The sequence below is a fragment of the Filicampus tigris genome, chromosome 6 (genome assembly GCF_054856515.1).
Source record: "Filicampus tigris isolate MCC_2025a chromosome 6, RoL_Ftig_1.0, whole genome shotgun sequence".
Lineage (NCBI taxonomy): Eukaryota > Metazoa > Chordata > Actinopteri > Syngnathiformes > Syngnathidae > Filicampus > Filicampus tigris.
The window spans coordinates 11,324,501-11,348,389 of record NC_141222.1 but is presented as its reverse complement, the minus strand read 5'-3'; the positions used below and the strand labels follow the sequence as shown (position 1 = coordinate 11,348,389).

Here is a 23,889-nt window from a genome sequence, read left to right as displayed (position 1 = left end):
GCAAGGTCAATTCCTTTGTTTTTGTTGTATAGAGAAGACATTTGTGTTTCAGATCAAAAGATGAATATGAGACAAAAATTCAGAATTCCGTCTTTCATTTCATGGTATTTATTTTACATCTAGATGTAAAATCGACTCATTGACTTTGCCACTCTTTTGCATTCGTCAATTGAAATTCTTTTCCAGGCACTTACTGCATTTCTTTTTTGTTTGTGGAGGTTTCTGTCTTCAGTCTCCTCTTTATGAGGTAAAATGTGTGCAGTATTGCAAGGGCCCCCAACCACCGGGCCGGGGACCGGTACCGGGCCGCACTCTACTATTGACAGAGCCGCGGCGAGTTGCACAGATGAGAAAAAAAACCATACATTGTTTCCGGTTTATTTATTGTCCGAGGCTGACAAATATTTTATTTTGAAAAGTGACCGGATTCTCTCCAATACATCCATCTGTGAGTGATTCTTAACGCATGTCAAGTTGTCTCTGTCGGGTAACGCTAATATTAAATGCACAAGCTAGTAAATGCGTAAAACAAACTGATGTATTTGGAAAGTTTCTTCCCCCACCGGGGTGCCGCTTGATGAGCACACATGCTAAAATGCTGCATTTGATATAGCTCCTCTTTTCATTTGTCAGTCAGCTCACCCGTAATGCTCGGTAACAGCGAGCTACTGTTTTTTGTTTGTTTGTTTGCTCATTTATTTTTTGTTCATGTATGAACGAACAGGTGCTGTATCAACAGTCTTGAAAAGTTACATTTTTGTGGAATCCCAGCAGTATTGTGGGCGTGGTTTTCTGCCTCTCGTCTTTTTCACACCACCACAACGTTACATTGTGTAGTATGAAGCTTAGCATTTGCTATTTCGTTTGGTAATACTGTATCTTAGTACCACAGGATTAGGTTGTAGCTTTACGGCCATTAATAACTGACAAAGTGGAAGAAAGTCTGATCTTTTTCACCCAATACCAATTAGCTGAAAATTACCTGATCGGCTCTGGTTTCCGATCACATGATCAGATCGGGCCAACTCAAACGGTATATAATCCTCGTGTGAGTTAGCTGGTCACTTGCTTAACATGGCAGCATACAGTAGAATGTGGCAGCATTGAAGGTGAAAGGTGTGGTGTATGCAGCCCATTTACCAGTTGTATTTGGTGTATTGTGTGAAAGAGTCCGCAATAGTTCCTCGCTTATCTTCTAAGAGGGAAAAAATGCGAAGGAAGTTTCTTTCTTCTGTGCTCCACAAAATGTGAAAACCGAGCAAACATCCCCCGGGTGACTAAGTCAAAGAAACAGAAAATATCTGAACTCTACACAGCAGTCACTCTGCAAGTAGTGCAGTTTATAAGACTTAAATAGTCAGCTTTTCAGCTCTGTTTCTTCCATTTGTGTCCCAGCATGGCTCCCTGTTTAGCCCCCCCAGTGTGTACAGTAGCTGCAGTCACCCAGACCGGCTCGCTCTGATCCAGACAGACAGCCTGTCAGGCTAATCTGCAGCCAAGGCCTCTGCCTGTCAAACAGGATTTACTTCTCTAATATGGGCGGTAGCCATTGTAGCGAGCTTCTGCAGCCACTGTGTTCTCATGGAGTTACACAGTTAAAAGTTTACATTGATCATGGACATGAGTGCAATATTAGTTTGGGGGGGGGTTGAAGGATTTAGTTTCCAGGGTGGAATGATGATATTACACACGTTCAATCATTATAGTAACAATAATATAGGTGCACAAGTTTGAATTTATTTTTTGTTTCTGTTATCCACACAGAATCACAATTATACATGCATGCTTAAAGAGGAAATCAAGCCATGGAGATGGCTAAAAATGGGTGGATTAACTCTTATTCTACAAACACAATATTTATATGAATGCTTTGTTTCAACTAGTGGGCTTGCATAGAAAATATTCTTGAAAAAATTATGTTTTGGTTGACTTCCACTTTAAATTCATGCAAACATCCCAATTAATATTTGATTGAATGTCAATGTAAATTTGACAGTTCTTCTGGCAAATTAAAAGAACAGCGAATATTTTCATGACTATTCAGTGTAAAATTTATTTATGGCTGCAACTAATGGTCAATTTAATAATCACTTGATCTGTTGATTATTTTGTTGATGAATGGTATCCCAAAAACATCTCATTTTCAATCCCTTTATTTAAAAACGGGACATTATTTCAAATTGACAGTGCATCTCATTTTCAATCCCTTTATTTAAAAACGGGACATTATTTCAAATTGACAGTGCAGAAAATGCACAAACATTAATTAAGATTCATTTTTTGGTTTGGGCCATGCGATCTCTGGAAATAGGCAAATATGTTGATTATTGTTTTCCAAAGTAAAAACAGATGTTTGAAAAAGTCACATTTTGATACCACACAAACGTTATCAATCTGCTTTATAGGGAAGTCAACCAAAAATGTTCTTTATAAGAATATGTTTTATGCAGGCCCACTAGTCGAAACGTAGCATTCTGATTAATATTGCGTTTGTGGAATTTGAGTTAAGCAGTAAAATCCACCCGTTTTTGTCCATCTCAAGGGGCGGCCATTTTGCCACTTGCTGTCGACTGAAAATGACATCACAGTTGCTAAGGGCTCAGATAACGACCAGTGATGGCTGTCGTGAGATGGGATATCTTCTTCTTCCCGCCCCCTGATGCCTAAAAACGGGTGGATTTTGCTGCTTAACTCATACTCCACAAAAACAATATTAATCAGAATACCATGTTTAGACTAGTGAAGACATATAGAACATATTATTGCAAACAATTTTTTGGGTTGACTTCCCTTTAATGGAGGACTACAGAAATAAGAGAATATTTACAAAGCTCATAGGCTGCAATTCTGAGGATTTGGACCATTTTAACCAAGGTCCCGAAACAATGAATCGATTATCAAAATAATTATTGATTCATTGATTATAATAATAATTGATTGTTTTCAGGTTAGACTGTTCGCAAGATAATGCAAAAAACCCAAACTATTTTTAATTCATGTCTTTAAGATCTGTAGCAGGCTGCGGTGGGCCCAAAGGAAAATGTACAATTTATTGAACGGTGAAACAAAACGTTTGTGCGGATCCAGATCTAGTGGATCATTGTGAAAACTCCAGTCTGCGAATGGCAGAATACATATACTGTAACTCCTTCTGCACGAATAAAAGAAGTGTATCGTATGATGCACACATATAAACTGTCTCACCCACAGTTGTGCCTTTGCCAAAAATAAACTGGAATGAAGCACAGTCATGGTGCACTGGGTCCAGTATCCATAATCTGTGTGAGGGTGTGCCAGTTCGAAGACACTCCAAAATGATCCTGAACAGATTTGGCACAGTTACAGTGTGTGCTTGAAAAGGACTCATCAAGACCAGCCTTCAAATTGGAGCTGCTTTTCTCAGTGTTTTTTTGTGGTTGGGAACAGTTTAGAGCAGGGCTCACCAAGTCCGGTCCTCAAGGGCACCTATCCTGCATGTTTTCCATCCCTCCCTGCTGCAACACACCTGTTTCAAATGATCTGTATTGTTATTAGGCTTCTGAAAAGCTTGCTGATGAGCTGATCATTTCAATCAGGTGTGTTGCAGCGGGGAGAGATGGAAAACATGCAGGATGGGTGCCCTTGAGGACTGGACTTGGTGACCTCTGGTTTAGAGTGAACACAAGTCACTTGTGTGAGCTCTTTCAAGGGGGGTTGGCCTTCCTGGGATTCCCACCTACGTAGTCTATGCAAGCCCTCTCTCTCTGTGTTTTTCCCACTTGAGTTGTTGTTTAAACTTCGACACTCTTTCCCACATGCGGGCACGTACACTTTCGTCCATGACCTCAGATATTTTCCACCTTAAAGCAGGATGTTTACTGGTGAGAGCTTGGCTTCCTAGCTCCTGGCCCTTTGTAATCATTATGGCACCACCGCCACTTTTTCCCTTTTGCCCCTTTTCCCAGCCTGGATCATTGCTGTGTAGTTGGGTTTTGTAGTCACAAACTGTAGCAGTTGAAAAGCTTAACTTCATAGCAGGTCTGTCCATCATGCAGTTCAGAAACCTTTTTTTTCTCCAATAGAATTAGGTTACTAAATACGGTAGAGTTGCTGTAGTCATTTTTCTCTTGGTAAATTGTCCAAGTTATGCATTTTCTGACAAACTGATGTTTTTTGTGTGTCTGGTTGCAGAGACTTTGGCTCACTGTCTAAAGATGATGTCTATGAGAACAACCGACTGGTAAGTTAATTCCTTGTGTGAGGATGTTTGCTGTTGAAGTACATAAAAAAACTGAATTTTAAAGTAATATGGTTAGTGGTTTCAAAGTAAGTCTTATGTTTGAGGGATATTTTGTATTAGATCCTGTAACGTAGTCGGTAATAATCAGTGGCCGTGACACCCTTCTGTCATCGTCAGACCGTCATTATTTCAAGCCGAACCAAACTGTATTCGTCAGCCCTTCAGTCCGTCAACATTATTTTAACCATGCTTCTGTCTTCGCTGAATAACAGTTCGTCACTGCTATTTTGGGACGGAAAGATCTTCTCCTTCCTCTACTGCTACTTACTACACGTATTTGCAGCACAAGCAGTTACTTTACTTTAGTAAAGATCCACGACACATACTGTGAAAACTAAATCAAAGATATTCCATAGTATTTACCATCAATATTTACAATCTCTCCTTGACTCAAACATTTAATAAAGCAACACAATATAACATACCGTGCATGCCTTTTAACCGGAAGTAGACAAAGCCAAGATGATAAGTCCATCACACGACATAACACTGACCTCTCGCCCTCTCTCTCTCTCTACCTCTCTCTCTCTACCCCTCTCCTTCCCTCTCTCTAGATACAGCAGATATGGCTGTATTTATGGCACTTGTTCCCCATGCTCTTTAAACTTAAACTCTAGATTTTTCTTGCTCTCAATTGCTACTTTAACAACCGCGCACCGCTATGCATACAGACTTCCGCATTTCTCTCTTCAGGCAGCCTGCTCCGCCCTCACTCGTACGCACTCCAACCGCAAACGGCTGATGAATATTCAGTATGATGGCGGACTCAGACAGTTTCATTGACCTACTGTGACGTGTTCAGCTATTTCATTAGTCAGACTTCACGAGAGTATGGGTAAATCTATTCACGGCTTGAAGTAAAAATTACCGGTAATAAAATTGTGTTTTAAAAACGGGTCACAAAAAAAGGGTTCAAAGTTTTGGAAAAAAGTCGTGGCTTATAGTCCGGAAAATACGGACCTTAAACTTTGTATAATAGTGCTGACAATGAAACCAGCACAAACTTTCTACATATTTTTCTTGTTAAGAGTAAACCAAGAGTACATTCAGTGCTGAAATGGGAGTCTCCTCATTGTGTGAGCTGAACTTTGGCAGGGCTTTGCTGCCGCCAACCTCCTTTTTAAGCTCTCAGAAACTGAAGATGTCTGCTAAGAACCAGAAACAAAATCCGCTGACTAATAAGCGAAAGCAATTCGTTAATTATATCCCTGAGGCTTAAGCATGAGTAAGTCATTTATGACTGCAAACGAGGAGCGCGTGCAACTATTTAAGTCTTTTTCTTTTCTCTATTAGTTTTCATGAACGCCTGCCTGCCTGCCTGGTTATCTTTTCCCAACAAATCTTGTCAACCAGCACATTCAATCTATTCAAAAGATCGCTGTTACATGTCCTGTCATCATGCTACCACAGTTTCTAATGATTTAGTGCGCTTACATACAATTTGTTAGGTTATAGGGTTGCTCTGTTGAAGTTATTGAATTTAGTCGAGCCATTGCTGTGAAATGCATCCCTCTTTTGTTTTTGTAATACATTTTGTTAGAATCCGGTTCTGTAGTTTTGCCCGATCCTGCCCAGGATCACACACTATCTGTGATGTTATGTAACAGGAGCTAGCCTCTAATTTCTACTGTAGGACAGCTTGTAGCCAAGGAACAAAACACTCCTTTATGACCAGTTAACGCCGGTGGCGTAACACACTAATAGTTTGCGAAGTAGATTTTAAGTCCAAAGTATTTACTGCTTTGTTGGCCAAGAATGAGCTTGCGTGCTTGTTTCCATGGACTTGTTTATAGCACCACTTCCAGGATGATTACAAATCTTTGCCTAAGACAAATGAGAGACTTATGTTGGCCATGTTCTTGTTTTTGCTTTACCATAGGCCTTTGAAGTGGCTGAGGCACAGCTCGGAATACCTGCGCTGTTGGACCCAGAAGACATGGTATCCATGAAGGTTCCTGACAGGCTCAGTGTCATAACCTATGTGTCCCAGTACTACAACTTCTTCAATAACAAGTCTCAAGGTTAGTACACAGAACACCCTAAAGGAAATTGTTTTTCTACTTCTTCAATACATCAGCACAACTGAGTGACATCTATGACAAGAGCTACAGTCCGTCAGAAAATTAGCCTTTACAGAGCTTGCTTGATTTTGATCAACATGGTCTGGGTGGCGGCGCGGTGGTCGACTGGTTAGCACGTCCGCTTCACAGTTCAGAGGTCGTGGGTTTGATCCCGGCTCTGGCCTCCCTGTGTGGAGATTGCATGTTCTCCCCGTGCCTGCGTGGGTTTTCTCCGGGTACTCCGTTTTCCTCCCACATTCCAAAAACATGCATGCATGTATGATTGTGAGTGTGGTTGTTTGTCTCTGTGTGCCCTGCGATTGGCTGGCAACCAATTCAGGGTGTCCCCCGCCTACTGTCCGAAGACAGCTGGGATAGGCTCCAGCACACCCCGCGACCATTGTGAGGATAAGCGGTATAGATAATGGATGTATGGATGGTCAGGGTGGTGGAAGCACGGTGAGGTAGTGGTTAGCGCATCTGCCTGACAGTTGAGAGATTCTGGGTTTGAATTTTAGATGCATCTTTCCTGAGCAGAATTTGCATGTTCTACCCACACTCACATGAATATTCTCCGAGCAATCCGGCTTCCTCCTATATTCCAAACGCACACACTGTTAGGTAATGGAAGACTTGAAGCATTGTCCATTGGTGTGAATTTGAGTGTAAATAATCTTTTGCCTATATGTGCCTTGTGCTAGTCTGGTGACCATTTTAAGGTGTACACTGTCACTTGCTTGAAGTTAGCTGAGATAGGCTCCAGCTGACCCGCAGCCCTTTTTGACATAATTATCATGTAATTTGCTGTGCTACACTGAGATTGTTTCTTATATTTTTGCCCCACCCATGGATCTCAATATCCAGTTCTCTGAAATCACCTCTCAGTATTATGTAGTGCAGTTCTACACCTGTTCATAATATATTGCCATACATACTCTACATGTAGTATCCATCCATTTTCCACTACTTACTGTTACGTGCAGTAAGGCAAACAAAAGGGCCAGGACCCAGGAAGCAGAGCTCAAGAGTCACAAAAAATAAACATTTATTTTGCACAAAGTAGCAACGCTAAATCACTAGACTCAAGGATAAACAAAACTATTGTAAACTCAAGAAAACAAAGTATCAACTGAAAATGACCCTGTTCAGGGAAATACTCGCAACAAAAAAAAAAAGGAATAACTAGTTCACCGGGCGTGGCAGGCGTGAATTAACAGCAATGTAGCGAGTCACAGTGTGGAGGTCAAGGAATCTTCTGGCACAGAACAAGGGGAGAAGCTGGCTAAATAGGCTGGCATCTAATCAGACTGATGTGGCTCAGGTGAGGGGGTGAGTCTCTGAATTCAGCCCCACCCCCTGCCACACTCCAGCACTGCAGAGAGGGAGGAGAGCAGAGAAAGAGGAAGGGGAGAAGTAGGAGTATGCAGAGCAACGTAGCAAGGGCGAAAAAAGAACCATGACACTTATCCTGTGTGAGCTGGAACTTTTCCCAGTCGACTTTGGCCAATAAGCGGGCTACACACCTTGGACTGCTCACCAGTCAATCACGTCAATCACACGTACATAGGGAGACAACCATTCACACTCATATTCATTACTACAATATGTACAATTTAGAGTCTCGGATGGCCCATCAATAATGTTTTTTAAATGGAGTGGATTTAAAAAGTCTACACACCCCTGTTCAAATGCCATGTTTTTCATGATATTAACAAGTGAGTTTTGAGACCCAAGAGAAATTCTTTGGAAAAACTCAACAACTCCAAAACCTGAACCCTCCCAAACATGCGCGAAAATGTGTTTTGTAATCCAGGTTCAGTGGCCTGTGTCGAGGTGGAGGGAATTATAAACAGTTCCAAATACCAGTCAGTATTTAGGATTCTCCTAGAAAACAAAACATTGAAAAATGTTAATAAATCATCTTACCTGGTGGCAAGTGTGTGCTGGCGCCTAGTTAATATGAGTTTGAATGTGATTCTGAACATAGCCACATCCCCAGTTATGAGAGGGTATGCACACGTATGCAACATCATTATCTCAGTTGTTTATTTTAATTCCCCTTGTGAGAAGTTTTTTTTTTTCAACTGAGTTGTAAAACTTGTAGGTCACATTAAAGCAACACTCGGCAAGTATTCGACCTAAATAAAAAAAATTCACAACTCTTTGCAGAAGACCCAAAACAAAAAAAAGTATTGTTTGAACAAAATTAGATTAATTGCCTCGTCGCTATTCATCTTTCACACAGCTACTGGCAATAGAAATGTAATTCAGTCCAACTTGCAGGTCAGCGAGAGCTCAGGAATTCCCCACACTACGTGCTGGCGCTCATGGTAACTGGCGCTCATGTGGTTGACTTTCGTCATTAATACTACCACTTTTGTCCACATGGCGCCGCAATAATCAACAAAAACTGACAGATGACAGTGTTGCTTTAAGTGGAAATAAAAGTTTACAAATGATTTACTTTGTATCTTGTTCTCATTTTTTTTAACATCACAAAAACTAGCATTTGAAAAGGGGTGTGTAGAGTCTGTACTTTTTTTTTTTTTAATCCACTGTAAGGGCATGGCATTTATGCAATCACCACGCACAAAGATCCAAACTGGAATGTGAACCCACAATCTAATCTCATTTGTAGTTTGAATGTGACTGGATAAAGTATAGGTTTACAAGTCTGGTCATTTAATACATGTTTGATTTTGGTTTCCAGAAATGCAGCATTTGAGTCAAAATGACACTGTGGAACCTGTAGGTGTGACACTTTACTAGATGATCATATATAATGAGCTCATCATCTACTCCCACAGCAAACCCTCCCTGCATGAAGAGGCTAGGTTCTGTTAGTCAAAATGAGCCCGCCCCGAAAAGGCCTCCAACTCCACTAGAGGACAAAGAGGTTGAGTCTGAGGTAAGAACAAGACCTGAGCAAAATGTGAAAACATGTTAAGACAGACAAATAGGAGTTTGCCTCATGCATGTGTTGATTGTGATTCCTGGGGCCAATTTGTTTCTTCTCTAAAACTGCACGCTTTACTTTTCAGGTCAGCTGTGTCATTTAGTAGATGAATAAGCACACTGAATCTTTGTCCAATATTTGTGTGCATACCTAGGAGGTTTGGAATATAGTTTGGTTCTATTTGTGGGTAATATTATTACACTCTGCAAATACAAATCCTTCCTTTTCTGTATATAGAGATGCATTTCATATTTCCCTCTTCTCTGTGAGGGCAGCAACAGTAGTGGTCCCTAAAGATAGCCTCTGTATCCTGTCTCTCTTCTCTGTGGCATGCCATCATCTTCTTTCCTGCATCCCACACTCCCATGTACTGGCGCCGTCATTTCTTCAGGTGGAAATCCATTCCACACCCTCTTCCTGTACTTCCCCCTCCCCAAACATGACCCTCCCTCCACTCTCTGTTCCTGAGCCTGGGCAGTAAGATGGGTGGTGGGGGGCTAAGCGATGAAAGTAAAACAGATAGGTCAGTCTTTTTAACCTGCTCTTATAGTAGTGTTGTATTCCCCTAACACTGTGTGGCATGCATTGGAATTCTACTAATCTTATACTAATCACTAATCTCCTCTACCCCAATCTCAAAAGCCTCAAATAATAACCTCATAATGTAAATTTAAAACTACCATTACTAACTCAAGCTGTGTGATTTTTTTTTTTTTTAAACTCATTTTCAAATCCTACGATTAGTGTATTTTACATCAATTAAGGGATGTTTTAAAATCAACAAGTGTTGTTATTTTTATTTTATACATTTGAAACAATAATGCTGTTGGATGAAGCCGTAGATGTTGCAGCAAGTAGTTGTAGTGAAGTAAACACAATGAAGAATCCACATCCTCAAATCCTGACTCCGTGTTTGATCTTCCCCTCCATTACTCTGCATCCCTCCCCCCTCCCTGCCTCCCCTGACATGTCCACCCTGTCCTCTGCCTGCGAAATACGTTCCGGTTGTTTGCACTAGCCGGGCCGGACGAAGGTGGCCGGGCTAGAAGTGTCGAAGCGCACCACACTCAGCAGCACCTGCACTGCCTGTCAGCAGCACGTCCATTTGGTGCAGCGGTTTTTGGTGGACGGCAAGCTGTACCATCGAAACTGCTTCAGGTAAGCACTGAACTGCTACGAGTGAAATTGAACTGGGACAAACCACACAATGACAAATGTGGGTTACAGCAAGAATTGGGGTTTTGATTATTTATTCAAACTCTTATTTTAATTCACCGCTACTGAGTGTCATTGTTTTTAGAGTGGGCCATAAACCAAGGATGAAAGCAAAACAAGAAGAATAAGAATAAAGATGGTCCATTTTTTCCCCCACTCTGGTACCTTGCAAGAGTTTTGATCATATATTCATTTCTTAATTTCTCCATGGATAATGCCTGATCTTAATGACTAGCCAGGCAGAGCCAAACAAGGATTGTTAAAGGGGAAGTCAACCCAAACGTATTTTTTTCAAGAATATGTTCTAAGTAAGCTCCCTAGTTGAAACAAGGCCTTCTGATAAATATGGCATTTGTGGAATAAGAGTTAATCCACCCGTTTTTAGCCATCTCAGCTTCAGAAAACAGTTCAGCCGTAATTGGTCGTTACCTGAGCCCTGAGCAGTTGTGATGTCATTTTCAGTCGACAGAAGTGACAAAATGGCCGCCCCTTGAGATGGCTAAAAAGGGGTGGATTTTGCTGCTTAACTCATATTCCACAAATGCAATATTAATCAGAATTCCGTGTTACAACTAGTGGGCCTGCCGGGAACATAATCTTCAAAAAAATATGTTTGGGTTGATTTCCAATTTAAGGTTTGGTGGAGGTCTGTTTTCTTTTGAATAACATTAACTGCCAAATAAATTAGGCCCTGAAAATTACACCTAATAAGTAAAAATTGGAACGTGTATGGAGTTACATCCACTCTTCTGGATTTGTAGTGTCTGTGGGAAATTGGGAGGTCAGAGGTCACTGATATTGGATAAGAGGACTGAATCACAATGTCTAGTAAAGATCATACCAAAGGTATGATGGAATGGAGGTCCAGGCTCTCAAATTGTTTCACACGGAACCCGTTCAAACATGTCTTGGTTTATCCTGCTTACCTGGTGTCGTTTAAAAAGATCTGGCAGTTGTCTTGTATGGCAAGCTTACACCAAGCAAAAGATTTGTGACAAAAAAGTCCCATGCTCATGTTCACTAATAAATCAGTTGGAACAGTCGACATTTCCCAAGTCTCGTACGAATGTTGTGTTTACATTTGACAAATATGATTCTTCCAGATGCACTGAGTGTCGCAGCACTTTGCTACCTGGATCTTACAAAGTAGGAAGTGATTGTCGGGCTTTGGTTTGCACCCACCACCTTGCAAGGCAAACTTCAGCAAACCAGAATGGCCGGCCAGATCTTAGCAAGAGCCCCATTGCGGTCCAATCGATGAGGATGGGTCGTAGCAAGACCCCCCACATCTCAGCCTCTGAGATGGAGCAGCTGGAGACTCCATCCCCTGTGGGGAACGCCAATGACACTAACACGCCAGCCAATGTGACTGTTATAGTCACCCCTGTACCAACAAACAACGAGGTCTCCTTGGAAGACACAGATTTGCTTCACGACAGCGGACAAACAGAAGAGACACACCGCCCCGCTTCTCCTCCGAACCCTTTTGACGAGAGTGATGAGGAAGAGAATGGACAAGAAATGGTAGAAGACACACCAACCAGTAATAACGCTAATGGGGACCTGCCCTCTGAACCTGTCAATCAAAACGAAGCTATTGCCAGACCGGTGCCAGCACCTCGCCGGGTTGCAGAGCCCAGCCCTCCGCCCCGCCCATCCCCACGGGTGAAGCTATCCCGGACAGCGGACAGCCAAGCAGCTGGTGCGTGCTCAAGATCGCTGCAAATACGGTAGAGAGGTGAAAATGAGTGATGAGTGAGACCATTTGTTCTGCAATCGCAGGTGAACATCAGAAGCCACCCACCCCTCCAAAACCCAGAGAGAGATCCCAGTCTCCAAGAAGGTATGCAAGTCTCAATTGAACCCGCTTCTTTTTGTCTTTGTTTTTGTGACCACGTCATCACTTGTTTTCCCTGTCTGAACCACATCATCTTAAATGTTGACCAATTCATGCCTTTGTTTGGACGTGTGGTCTTGCCCTCTGTGATGCCTTCCACGTGTCTGTCTCACTGTCCAGCTTGTCCAGTGGCACACATAAACCCAAAGACCCACCCTGGCTTGCCTTGGTCCAATCAGAAACCAAGAAGAAGAAACCCCCTCCCCCTCCCCCCACAGGACTGGCAACACCCCCCAACACAGGCTCTGTGTGTTCTCTTAAAGAGGAGGGCGCCAGGTCCAGTACGCCCACTTTACCCTCCAACCCCTTTGAGGACGATGAAGATGAAAAGAACGAGACTAAGGACGAGGAGGAAGGCGGCGCCATTCCAACAGCCCTGGTGGCGAGTCATCCGTGGTACAGCATCACACAGGTGGCTGACGCCTCTGGTGCGGACACGCCCCCTAGCACAGGAAGCTCCTCCCGCTCGGCTAGCCCGGGAAGTGCGAGAAGCAAGAAACGACCAGCACCTCGTGCACCACAGCCACCTGCTGCTAATCAAGGTTAGAATATTATTATGGGCACGATACTATTACTTCACTCACATTTACTTTTTTTTTTTTTTCAAAAGCCTGCTCAAGGAACAACTGTAGGACTGTCATGGGGAATTTACTGCCAAATTCCCTCAAAAGAAAAGAATGACATTTCTTCACAGATGTTTTATGTTTTTGCCCCCCCCCCCCAATAATGTTTCCATTCTATTCCATCTGCATTCAAACCTGTTTTATTTCTGTTGACCTCTCAGTTCATCCACATTCTCAGCAATCTTCTTGCTCTCCAGCTCTCAGTGTGGAGAGTCTGTCTTCTGGCTCCGACCACAGCTCCTCCCAACCCCGTTCGGCCCCCGGCGAAGGCAGTGACCAGGAACCCAGTTTCACCAAAAGCGTCTCCGAGCCTTCCATCTGTTCGCCGTCGACCGCCTCGCCTTCCTCCTCCTCTTCCACTGATCATCTGCCTCATTCTTGCCTGAGCCCTTTTGCGTCTCCCGCTCCGTCAAACGCCAGCTCCGCGCCTGCCACTCCGCAGGTCAGTCGCAGCCACGAAACCAAAACCACTGGACCCTCTCCGCCACGGCCCACGACCACTCCAAGTCCATTAGCCTCAGGGGCCACACCTTCGCACAACAAGGTAACCGAATCATTTACAAATACAGAACATTCATGAAGACTAATGATCTTTTTTTTTTTTTTTTTCCCTAAAGCGCATTTGTAAGGAAAATCCATTCAACAGGAAGGTTTCTCCCTCCCGTGGTAAATCCAAAAGCAAACCCCCAAAAGGTCCTCGTCCTTCCAGACCTCCAGCCCCAGGTCATGGCTTCCCACTTATTAAACGCAAGGTACAAAGAACATTGACATTTTTTAAAGGGAATATTTCAAAACCGGCACTTAAGTGGTCCTCTCCATGCAAATACTGACCAGGTGCAGTCAGATCAGTACATCCCGGTGGAAGACATCCACGGGGAGATGAGTCAGCTGGAGATACGGCTGGATGAGCTGGAGCAAAAAGGCGTGGAGCTGGAGAAGAAGCTCAGAGACAACCCCAATGGTATGAAAGCGGAGTGCCTTCGGCTATTTGGTTGATCTGAAACAATTTGACTGGAGGCTGTGCAAAAGTAACATTTCACAAAGATTTAATTTGTTGCTAAAAAAATAAATAAATAACAGCACAACAGATGACATTATACACACACTGCTCTCAAAAAGAGGAACCCGAATTGCACAAAACCTATGCAGTTAAACATAATTTGACCCTTTGTAATCTTTGAATGGACATTTCCAACATTTCAATGTGTCAGCATTTCTTTGCTCAACTTGCTATTCTCTAACAAGGAGCTGAACGGCAAAATTCACAACAGGTGTTTGATCGATGAATGGGGCGGCATATTTCCCCTTCTACGTGCTGTTCACGTTGAGCTCATGAGACTAAGACGAAGCCGACCAAGTGAGCAACTGTACCTTGCCATTGCAAGACTTCAAACAGGATGTTCTCAGAGGGAAGTGGCCGCTGAGCTTAGAGTGTCATCAGCAGGTTGCAACAGAGGTGCAAAGAGACTGGAATGCCCGTTGTGGATTTTGCCAGCACTCCTTCTTGCAAGTTATGCAAAAAAAGAAAATACTGAAACGTTGGACATTAAAACGTTTACAGAAGGTCAAATTCAATTCACCCATGTCTTATGCTTTTTGTCTACGATTCCATCAAAGTTTAGAGTTGATTGTTTGTGCTTTCAGATGAGGATGAGGAGCACCTCTTGGTTGACTGGTTCACACTCATTCATGAGAAACATCAGTTAGTCCGGCGCGAAGCTGAGCTGGTCTACACGTAAGTATCAGAATGCAGCGAGATGCAGTTGTTACAATGGCGTGACCTCAGTGTGAAACCACCACTAAATTCACTTGAAATGTCAATCGATAAATATAATATGGCTTTGTTTCTTCGAGCAGCCAGGAGCAATATCAGTTATTGTTATCATGCCATGAGTCAACTTTTTTTTCATATTCCTTGTTGAAACAATGCGATGTGTTATCCAAAGCCCACAAGTCACAGACCTCCGTGGCATTACATCTATTGTTTTTTGGAGTATTTAAGAAAATTATTTAGAGGCAAACCACATTTATTTAGAACATGACAGCTACCCACATCTGCCTCAGCATATTATTCATGTTAAATGTCACATGTGCAGTTGTGATTTTTAGAAATGGCAAAACCACATTTTTTTTTAAACTCAGAAATCCCTGCGTTAATTTACTCTACAACTTACTGTGCTATTGCTTTTTCTTTGAAGTGTGCCATTATCTTCCATTTACCCAGTGTGACTCAATGTGTTTAACGCTCCTGACAGGGCGAAGCAGCAGAACCTGGAGGAGAGACAGGCGGACGTAGAGTATGAGTTGAGGTGTCTTCTCAACAAACCAGGTTGGTCCGAGGGCTCAAGAGAAGACCGCCTCCCTTTGTTATCCGGCCGCTTGTGTTTCAAAGCTGCGCAAAGCTCATCTGCTCCATTTGAGCGTGACTGCAGCCTTCCTGTGTTGAGGCACAGGAAGTGCCTATTGTGTGTATTAATATCATATTTATATAAGTACCCTGAATTAAATATGAAATAAGCTACATTAATGCTATTCAGTTGTACTATGCCAAACATTCGCATGGCCTGTGCTGCTGTGGAGAGAAATAAGCACATTTAACCACAAAAAATATCTATTAACTAAATAAGGTACATTGCACCACTTTCCAGGAAAAAGAAAACATCATGTGAGAACAAACTGCCTTTTTCTTTTAGTATGTTTTACATTTTCAGTTACCATTTATGTTAATAGAAACGTATAAATAAGTTAAATGAGTCCATCTTGCCCCTCCCCCCAGAGAAAGACTGGACTGAGGAGGACAAGAACCGTGAGCAGCAGCTGATGGCTGAGCTGGTTACCATCATTGAACAACGCAACCAAATAGTCAACAGCATGGATCAGGACAGGCAAAGGTATTTCTGTAGTCGACAACAATGTTTTCCAACATTTATTAAGCCAAGGCACTATCATTTTGAATTAGAAAATTTCACAACATCCCAAAAATGTCACTAAAAGTATGAATACTGTCGTAATGGTGATCTTTTGCCAATTTACTCACAAATTGACTTAGTGTGGCCTCTGAGCCTGTTTAATTGAATACAAAGCTGATATGTGTATGGTCAGGATGCCAAGACTTTTTTTTTATGACCGGAAACAGGTGCAAACATGTTTCTTAACAAAAAATACAAAATAAAAACAAAACAAATGACACATTTTTGGAGTAGAAGTGTGCCATGGGCACCCTGTTTGGGAATCGCTGGTTTAGGAGATATCGCTACACTCTCAACTCTAACAGTACGTTTCTCACAGGGAGGAAGAGGAGGATAAGTTCATGGAAGCCGTGCTGAAGAAAAAAGGTAGGATCGTACATCTGTTTGATGTCTTGCGCTTCGTTCGGATCTCCTGTGCATAAAATGTTTGTGTCATCCGCAAACACAGTGAACTTCAGTGTGTCAGATATTTTACATAGGCCATTAATGTATAAAATGTAAAGCTTTGGTTTAAGTAGCTCCAGAGCTAGTACAGAGCCACTCCCCTCACACCATTCCTCTTCAATGTTTTCAATAAAATTGAATGATTAATAGTATCAAAAGCTTTTTATAAGTCAACAAAATACACAAAGTGTACATTTTCTTGTCTACGCTTGCAGTTATTCGTTTTTTTAAGGTGGCTCTGGCTGATTTGAAGCCACATTGGCTATCACTCAAGATGCTGTTTTTCTCAATTAATTTTTGGAACTTATTATATCCACCCATCCATTGCGACAGCATCGAAACCGGTCTGGAGTTTGTGCCTAGCTGTTTCTCCCGATTTAAATACCGCGATAACTCTGGCTATTTTCAATCTACCTGGGAATAAAACCTTTTTTTGTTTACTTTTTCAGTATTTTAAGTGTTTGACCATAAATATTCCTTAAACATTTTTTTGTCATGAAGGAGACTTCATTCTGTTCTCCATTAATTGCCACTAACTGTCAATGTCCCCATTCATCAGACTTCCACAAGGAGTCAGACGGAGACCAGCAGAAGAAAAAAGGGGCAAAGTTCAAACCCATGAAGGTTCTGAAGAGGCTGAGTCAAAAAGGAGAACCTGGAAAAAGTCCTCGTAAGGACAACAGTTGATCCACACAAGAGTGTTGAATTCTTCTCAGAAACTCCCATGAATGTCTTGAAGTGCCACACAGACTACCACCACTGCGCCGCTCCTCCACCAAGAGCCAAAATGACATCTCGAGTGCGTTAAGAGCTGTCCGACCTGCTGAGTAGCTCTCTGCGGTACTGCACTGACTTGTGAGCTGTTGGCTGGCTGTCACTTTTCAAAGTTCAAGTGGCCGCCTGTAATCAGTTTCCTAGGCAGATAGCCTTGAGTTTAACGCTCCTGATGTCCTCAGTTTATCGGGTAAGGTCTCATCAAAGGCTCTTTAGGTTGTCTAAATTTTACAGTGAGTAACCAAAAGGAGCTCATATGGTCAAAAAGATTACTTCATGTAAGCTGTTAGCCGCTTTATAGAATTGAGATCTTTTTCCTTAGGCTTCACAATTGTTCCGCATGTCAAATATATCGAGTAGCAGAGTGACAGTATTGATTGACATTATTAGGAGGCAAACGACATTTATTTACAACATGTTGAATCATGACACCTACGAAAACATATTATTCATGTTAAATGTCACATGCAGTGATTTTTAGAAATGGCAAAACAGCGTATTTTATCTTTTTTTTTTACTTGGAAAGCCCTGTGTTAATTTATATTTTAATGTGCGTCATGTGTTTCATCTTACGGTGGGGAAGATAATGTAACTGCCATTTATTTAATTGTACATCATCTCTCTCTGTGAATCAAGGCACTTCTGCCATGTCACACATGCCATCTATCACTTTTTTTTTTTTAAATAGCAATTTCAGCAGCACGATTATACAAATGATGGTGAAACTGTGGAAGGCAGAAAAATAAAGCAAGTTGATACGAGTACATTGCTGTTGTTTATTTCTTACAAAATGTCAAATGACACCTCAAACACAACGGCTTGGCCACTGTGAATTTGTCATTGCAAATGTCACAATCTCCGATCCATGCTCAGCTTCCATTAGGATGTTTGCCATTCAGCATCTCCAGTTCCCTGATTTTCTAGAATGCAGTTCAGAAGTTATATATTGTAAACATGCTACATGAAAAACATAATTTGTTCTGAGCGCTTGCTATGAATAACTACCGGTACATCTTTTTATCCATGAATCACTGTCACTGTTTAAATGGAAGCAACTTGACACCTAATTGTTTACCTGTGATATCTCTGTGTTAATGATGTGGATGTACTGCTTCTTCTGTCCTAGAGAGGCCATATCAGCCAAGAATTGTCTTCTTTCCTGAATCTCATCCAGAACTAAAAAAAAAGAACACATTTTTTTTCCTGCCATCACCAACATGTCTACCTACTGGACCTCCTACTCTTGTGTATCTTCAATGACGAGACATGAGCGAACAGGATGCAACGACATGACGGCACGCGTCACATTCCAAGTTCTCCATGAATTGCCACCCTCTCATATTTCTGAACTTGTGAGACTTAAGCAGCAGAATGATGCAGTTCTTGCGGCCACAGTCCCAAGTTTTAACTGGAGAGTGCTCTGCACCGGACTTGCTCTACCTCCCACCATGGCTTTGTGCATGTATCCTTACCTTCCTGGTAGCGGTCTGTCTCCTCTATCACATCAGACCTCCGATTCGCAGCCACATTTGGGGAGGCTGTGTCTTCTTCTTCTTGGCCTGTTGCCAAGATATTTTGAAGCCTTCTCTTCTCTTTTTCCAAGTCTCCTACACCATGTCAGTGGAGATGCAGAAAATGAAACAGAGCAACGTATTCAGACAACCCTTTAATCTTTTTACATTTATGCAAAATTATGAAATTGTTCTCATAATCTTCACTCAGTAACACTTTGAGTGAATGAAGTCCACACACGCTGTTCAAATGCCAGTTTTTGTGATATAGAAAAATGAGAATTAGATAAATCACTTCAGAACCTTTCCCATCATTGATGTCATCTATAATCTGTACAACTAAATTGATGAAAGGACAAGAGGACGACTAGTCAGGGATGCTGCCAAGGCGCTAACAGCAGCAATGAAGGAGCTATAGCTATTTCTGGCAAATTCATACCTGTATGTGACAGCAATCTCCCATCCTCTTTTATATGTGGGTTAGGGTGGCAAGATGGTTGCCTTGTCGTACACTGTCAAAAGAACAGCATACCTGCAGTGAAGCATGGTGGTGGCAGCATCATGCGTTGGGGCTGTTTTTCTTCACCTGAACCTGCTGAACCCGGTTCCTCAGTCAAGGTGGAGGGAATTATGAACAATTCCAAATGCCAGTCGGTGTTAGCACAAAACCTTCAGGCTTCAAAATAATGTCAGGAAAAGCCTACAAGAACACCTGAAGTTTACTAATGGTCAATTAGGATCACATTAAATGGTGTCAGGTGTGCTAAATTCAATTCACACGGGTTTGAATGTGATTGGTTATTTCTGAACACAGCCGCATCTTAAGAATAAGAATAAGAAGGCCTTTATTGATCCCACAGTGGGGACATTTTCAAAACAGTGGGGACATTTTCAAAGCTATGAGAGGGTGTGCACACACATTATTTCAGTTGTTTATTTCCACTTCCTTACTCAAATATTTTCTCCCCTCTTTAATTATAGGTTAATGGTGGAAAAAAGTGCCTAAATGAATTACTGTATCTTGGTCTCATTTGTTATATCACATCTGGCATTTGAACATGGGTAGCTAGACTTTTTATAGCCACTGTATGTATAAACAATGCCCCCCCACCCCAAAAAAAAATTGTTAACACGTAAAACAAACACTGAGGTCTCAGAGAAAGTCCAGAGAGATACATGTGAAGGTGCATTATATTTCATTGTGTATGTTTTTTTTCCAGTAACGTACTTGTGGGCGCAGGACAGAACTTTTCTCGGACATAGTTGTTTGCAGATCGGCAAGAAACGGCACTCCGTCTCAGAGGCCGAACCGGGAGAAGTTTCTGGCAGCGTTGAGTGGCTTTAGGCTGAAGAGAGGAAGCTGATGATGAAGGCTCAGTGGCCAGTGGCAAGGATGAGCCATCTGTGGGTGGAATATTAGCCTTTAATAGCAGCAACATTACAGGGTTCCTAAATCCAGCCACTAATGTAAGAGGAGAGTCACAAGACTGTGTCAATGTGTCGGTAGGAAACATCACAATCTTTACTGTTGTTTCCCTTCTGTTTTATTCTTGTTTGAGTACAGTAGAACAAAATAATGTAATACAGCAAATGATATACACTCACTGGAAATTTCGTTGGGTACACTCGTACCATCTAATAAGTAGTGATCGCTGTATTTAAAGTGTGATGATTATGATTTTACAGTGACGATGATCAGTTTTGAATGACCACTAGAGAAGTCATAATTCAACAGCATCTTATTGTGGCTGTATTCGCCAGTTGATGAAAAATTGTAATGAATTTTGATTAGTTTATTTATCATACCGTTTTTATTTGTAAGACTAATATAAACAACGCATACTTATAATAGCTTTGTTTTTAAACATTTATATATTACTGTATAGTTGTATCTATATTATTTTGGGTTAAATTGTTGTGAGTGAGTATCATTTATCGAAGGCTTAGCCCTTTCCAATTGTTAATTATTCTGTGTGTTACTTTGTGACTTCCTAACCGAACAATTAAAGTTTTTTTAAATGTTTTGACACAAAGAACTTGAAACACAACTCTCGATGCACTTTTGCAGCTCGGCCGTGTGTCGTTCTGAGTGCGACTGAAAATAATTTGCCGTCATTAAGATGGGAAATGTGTGTATTTGGCCATTTGAGTCACTTTCCTAAAAGTGGCTAATAGTTTCCAAACAAGTTTTAAAAGTAGCTAAATTGGTCAATAAATGCTTTTGTACAATATGCGGTTTGATTTTTTTGTTTGCTTCAAAAACCCTTACGAATGGATCTTATCTTTTATACATGCATTTGAGTATTTAAAATGGCATTTTTGTCATCTGGTTAGGAAATAGGTGGTCCTAAAATGTAGCGCACGCCATCATTTAAGTTGCCCAACCCTGAAATATACGATTTCAAAAGGCTTCAAACTTACCCTTCAGACAGTCACTGATCTGTTTTCTTTGGAGGTTGCTGAGAGAGAACTTCTGCATCATTGCTGCATGTGCGCAGAATGGGAATTACAAGGAGTGTACATACAGTGACACCACAAATACAATTGCATAAATACTGCATTGACTTCTATAGAGAGTAAGTCTTTTGTGTATCTTACTTGTCAGCAGGTCCCGGGTCTCCTTGCTGTACTGATTGGCTCTTGGGGGCTTCCGCGGCCCTGCTCTGACTCTGCTCTGTGACGACATCTCCATCCGTGCGTCCCACTTCGCGAATCAATGACTTCCCCGCTCCAAATTACATCTATCAGCGTGTGCTTTAAGACAAATGATATATTAGATAGATTACTTTATCCTCATTGTAGGACATCGCTCACTCATTCATCTACACAGAAGACAGCATATCAGGTTAACGTATGCAGTTCAAAAATGATTTAAAAAGTTGGGAATCTTATTCGATGATGGCTTTGGGTTGATTTTCAGTTTGGAGTTCATTATGGTGATGGCTTCATGACAGCAGTTCAAACAGGTGAAATTAGTCATTTAGGGTGTTGTGAGTCTTCTTCTGGCAATAAGAAGTGTAGATGTGGTCTGTAGCAGGTAACTCGTCCGGTAGCTGTTTCGTGCAGATTTTATGGTTCTCTGGAGGGACTTTTTAGTTTGCCTGCCACAGAGCTGCTAGCAAACCATAACAGGATGCTATGTGTGAGGAGCAGCAGCAGAATGGATGGTGCCCCCTGCAACAAGGAGGAACATGCACCAGGGAGGCTTCTGCCAATAATTTACCAGATTTGGAGAAGCAATGGAGTTACACATCCATGGCCTTATTTAAAGTGGAAGTCAACCCCAAAATTTTCTTTACAATAGTATGTGCCTTCACTAGTCTAAACATGAAATTCGGATTAATATTGTGTTTGTAGAATATGAATATGCAGCAAAATCCACCCGTTTTTGGCCATCTCAGGGGGCGGCCATTTTACCAATCATGGATCAGCTTCAGGAAACAGATGAGCCTTGATTGGTCGTTGCTTGAGCCCTGAGCAACTGTGATGTCATTTTCAGTTGACAGAAGTGATAAAATGGGGTGGATTTTGCTGCTTAACTCATATTCCACAAACGCAATATTAATCATCAGAGGTGGACATTTTACTCAAATTTGCGGGTCCATCAATCGACATCCGTCTGCAGCCTGGGTACCCTTCCGCCATCCTTCTGTCTACTTGTCAAGCCGGAGCAAATCGTAATCACCTATCGGTCAATCCTTCTGTTATTTTAAACTCACTTCCATTAGTGCTTATGTCTACTATCTTACCCGCCAGCGCCACGCTTCCCCCGCCCGACTTAATTGTCCCCTTTTAGAACTCTCGCTGTGTATCATCTACTCAATTGTATTGCGTCAAGCACGTTGTTGCACGAAATAAAATCATCCGAATACAGGTAGATTTCTTAAGCCGGCTATAGATCTACTTTAAAATGTGTCTGGATACAGATGATTTTATTTTGTGCAGCACTTGACAAAATAAAATAAGAGTAAATCCAACCATTTTTTTTCCCAGTGTACATAAATACATTTTTGGCTTTACTTTTTAAATAAATTGAGGTGAATCAACTTCTCCTTAACAGTGCATTTTTCTACTTACGTACAGAGTGTGTGAATTTTTGCCACACACAAATTTGAACACGAATTTTAAACACAAATTACCCCACTCTCCCCTAGATAGAAGGGGGAAATAACAGTTTGAGCATAGTTTTAGTAATCAAATGTAAGAATACAATTTACAATAACAATGAAATACAATAAAGGAATATATAGTAAATAATCATAAACTGGGGGAAGTTATGCCATTGGCACAACTTGACCCAGCCTCTTTGGCACAAATTACCCCAAGCCCACCATTTTGAAAGAAATACATTCCCCAGCTGTTTTGAGCTAGCATCATCCGAACTGTATGGACTCATGATGGAGCTACTAAACCACTAAAACATGTGTGAACTGTTTTCAAAGTCATTTATAATTGTTCAAAGACAGCAATGAGCAAAACCGTCATCGTAACATTTTTTACTTTGGAGGGCAATTTTATTATTATTTTTATTTAAATAAAACACGAATTTTAAACACAAATTACCACACTCTCCCCTGTAGATAGATGGGGAAAATAACAGTTTCATCATACAGCCTTCACATTAAATGGGCGTGTTGTAATTTGCTACAGCCGTCGTTTGAGCGTTTTGTAGAATGATCCGTACTAAGTGGGCTAAACTAACAACAATTGGTTCACGCAAAAAAATAGGATAATTTTTGAACATGCTCACACGCGCGCGCACACACAAAAGAGTTGTTAAAAAGCTACATCCATTCAGTAATTTACCCATTTTAGCCATCCATGTCGTGATGAGGCGATGTTCGGTATCCGTAGCAACCAAGAAACAATAGAGACTCATGAAAACGCAGAGTCTCGTGTTTGGATTGGACAGCGTTTTTTTTTTAAAGACAGTTTCACCTCTAGCGTGTACATTTAGTAAACTATGAACCACACACAACACGTATTATTACCTTCAGCTGTTGGAAAATTGTAATTTTTGTTCTCTCCTCTGGGGGAAAAAATGGCACCAAACTTACATTTTTTAATTGGGGCTGTTTGTTTTGGTGAAGGCTTTCGCCCTGTGTAGAGTTTGCCAAGACAATATCATATATACAGCGGTTTCCTCCCACATTCCAAAAAC

The 23,889-nt window shown here is 41.5% G+C and overlaps 2 protein-coding genes across 5 annotated transcripts in view; one reads left to right on the top strand and one right to left on the bottom strand.

The window, feature by feature from the left end:
• micall1a (MICAL-like 1a) overlaps positions 1–17,981 on the top strand; it is a 20,934-nt gene extending 2,953 nt beyond the window's left edge. Inside the window, exons 2-16 of the mRNA XM_086033055.1 lie at positions 4,171–4,219; positions 6,159–6,300; positions 9,147–9,247; positions 10,314–10,453; positions 11,614–12,212; positions 12,293–12,353; positions 12,528–12,949; positions 13,228–13,574; positions 13,648–13,782; positions 13,865–13,991; positions 14,675–14,765; positions 15,286–15,359; positions 15,807–15,921; positions 16,319–16,365; positions 17,003–17,981. Of these exons, the coding sequence (XP_085889181.1) occupies positions 4,171–4,219; positions 6,159–6,300; positions 9,147–9,247; positions 10,314–10,453; positions 11,614–12,212; positions 12,293–12,353; positions 12,528–12,949; positions 13,228–13,574; positions 13,648–13,782; positions 13,865–13,991; positions 14,675–14,765; positions 15,286–15,359; positions 15,807–15,921; positions 16,319–16,365; positions 17,003–17,130 (2,578 nt within the window). The 3' untranslated portion in view covers positions 17,131–17,981. The remainder of the gene's footprint in view (positions 1–4,170; positions 4,220–6,158; positions 6,301–9,146; positions 9,248–10,313; positions 10,454–11,613; positions 12,213–12,292; positions 12,354–12,527; positions 12,950–13,227; positions 13,575–13,647; positions 13,783–13,864; positions 13,992–14,674; positions 14,766–15,285; positions 15,360–15,806; positions 15,922–16,318; positions 16,366–17,002) is intronic.
• c6h22orf23 (chromosome 6 C22orf23 homolog) lies at positions 17,974–23,889 on the bottom strand. 4 transcript variants are annotated; one of them, XM_086033069.1, is made up of 7 exons: positions 23,786–23,889; positions 21,327–21,482; positions 21,150–21,212; positions 19,957–20,130; positions 18,690–18,824; positions 18,293–18,393; positions 17,974–18,137 (listed from the first exon to the last, which is right to left on the bottom strand). In XM_086033069.1, the coding sequence occupies exons 2-7, from the start codon at positions 21,418–21,420 to the stop codon at positions 18,087–18,089; spliced, it is 618 nt and encodes a 205-aa protein (XP_085889195.1). In that variant the 5' UTR covers positions 21,421–21,482; positions 23,786–23,889; the 3' UTR covers positions 17,974–18,086. The 4 variants fall into 4 exon arrangements, with proteins under 4 accessions (XP_085889195.1, XP_085889193.1, XP_085889196.1 ...); XM_086033067.1 differs by having other exon boundaries at positions 23,720–23,872; XM_086033070.1 differs by having other exon boundaries at positions 21,327–21,469; positions 23,720–23,872.

Bases quoted from the DNA above. Each gene is read 5' to 3' on its own strand.
- c6h22orf23 (XM_086033069.1), bottom strand. From the start codon at position 21,420: ATGGAGATGTCGTCACAGAGCAGAGTCAGAGCAGGGCCGCGGAAGCCC. The intron at 20,131-21,149 runs GTAAGTTTGAAG...TTCCACCCACAG, and splicing joins GATCAGTGACTGTCTGAAGG to ATGGCTCATCCTTGCCACTG. The intron at 18,394-18,689 runs GTAAGGATACAT...CTTTTTTTTTAG, and splicing joins GACAGACCGCTACCAGGAAG to TTCTGGATGAGATTCAGGAA.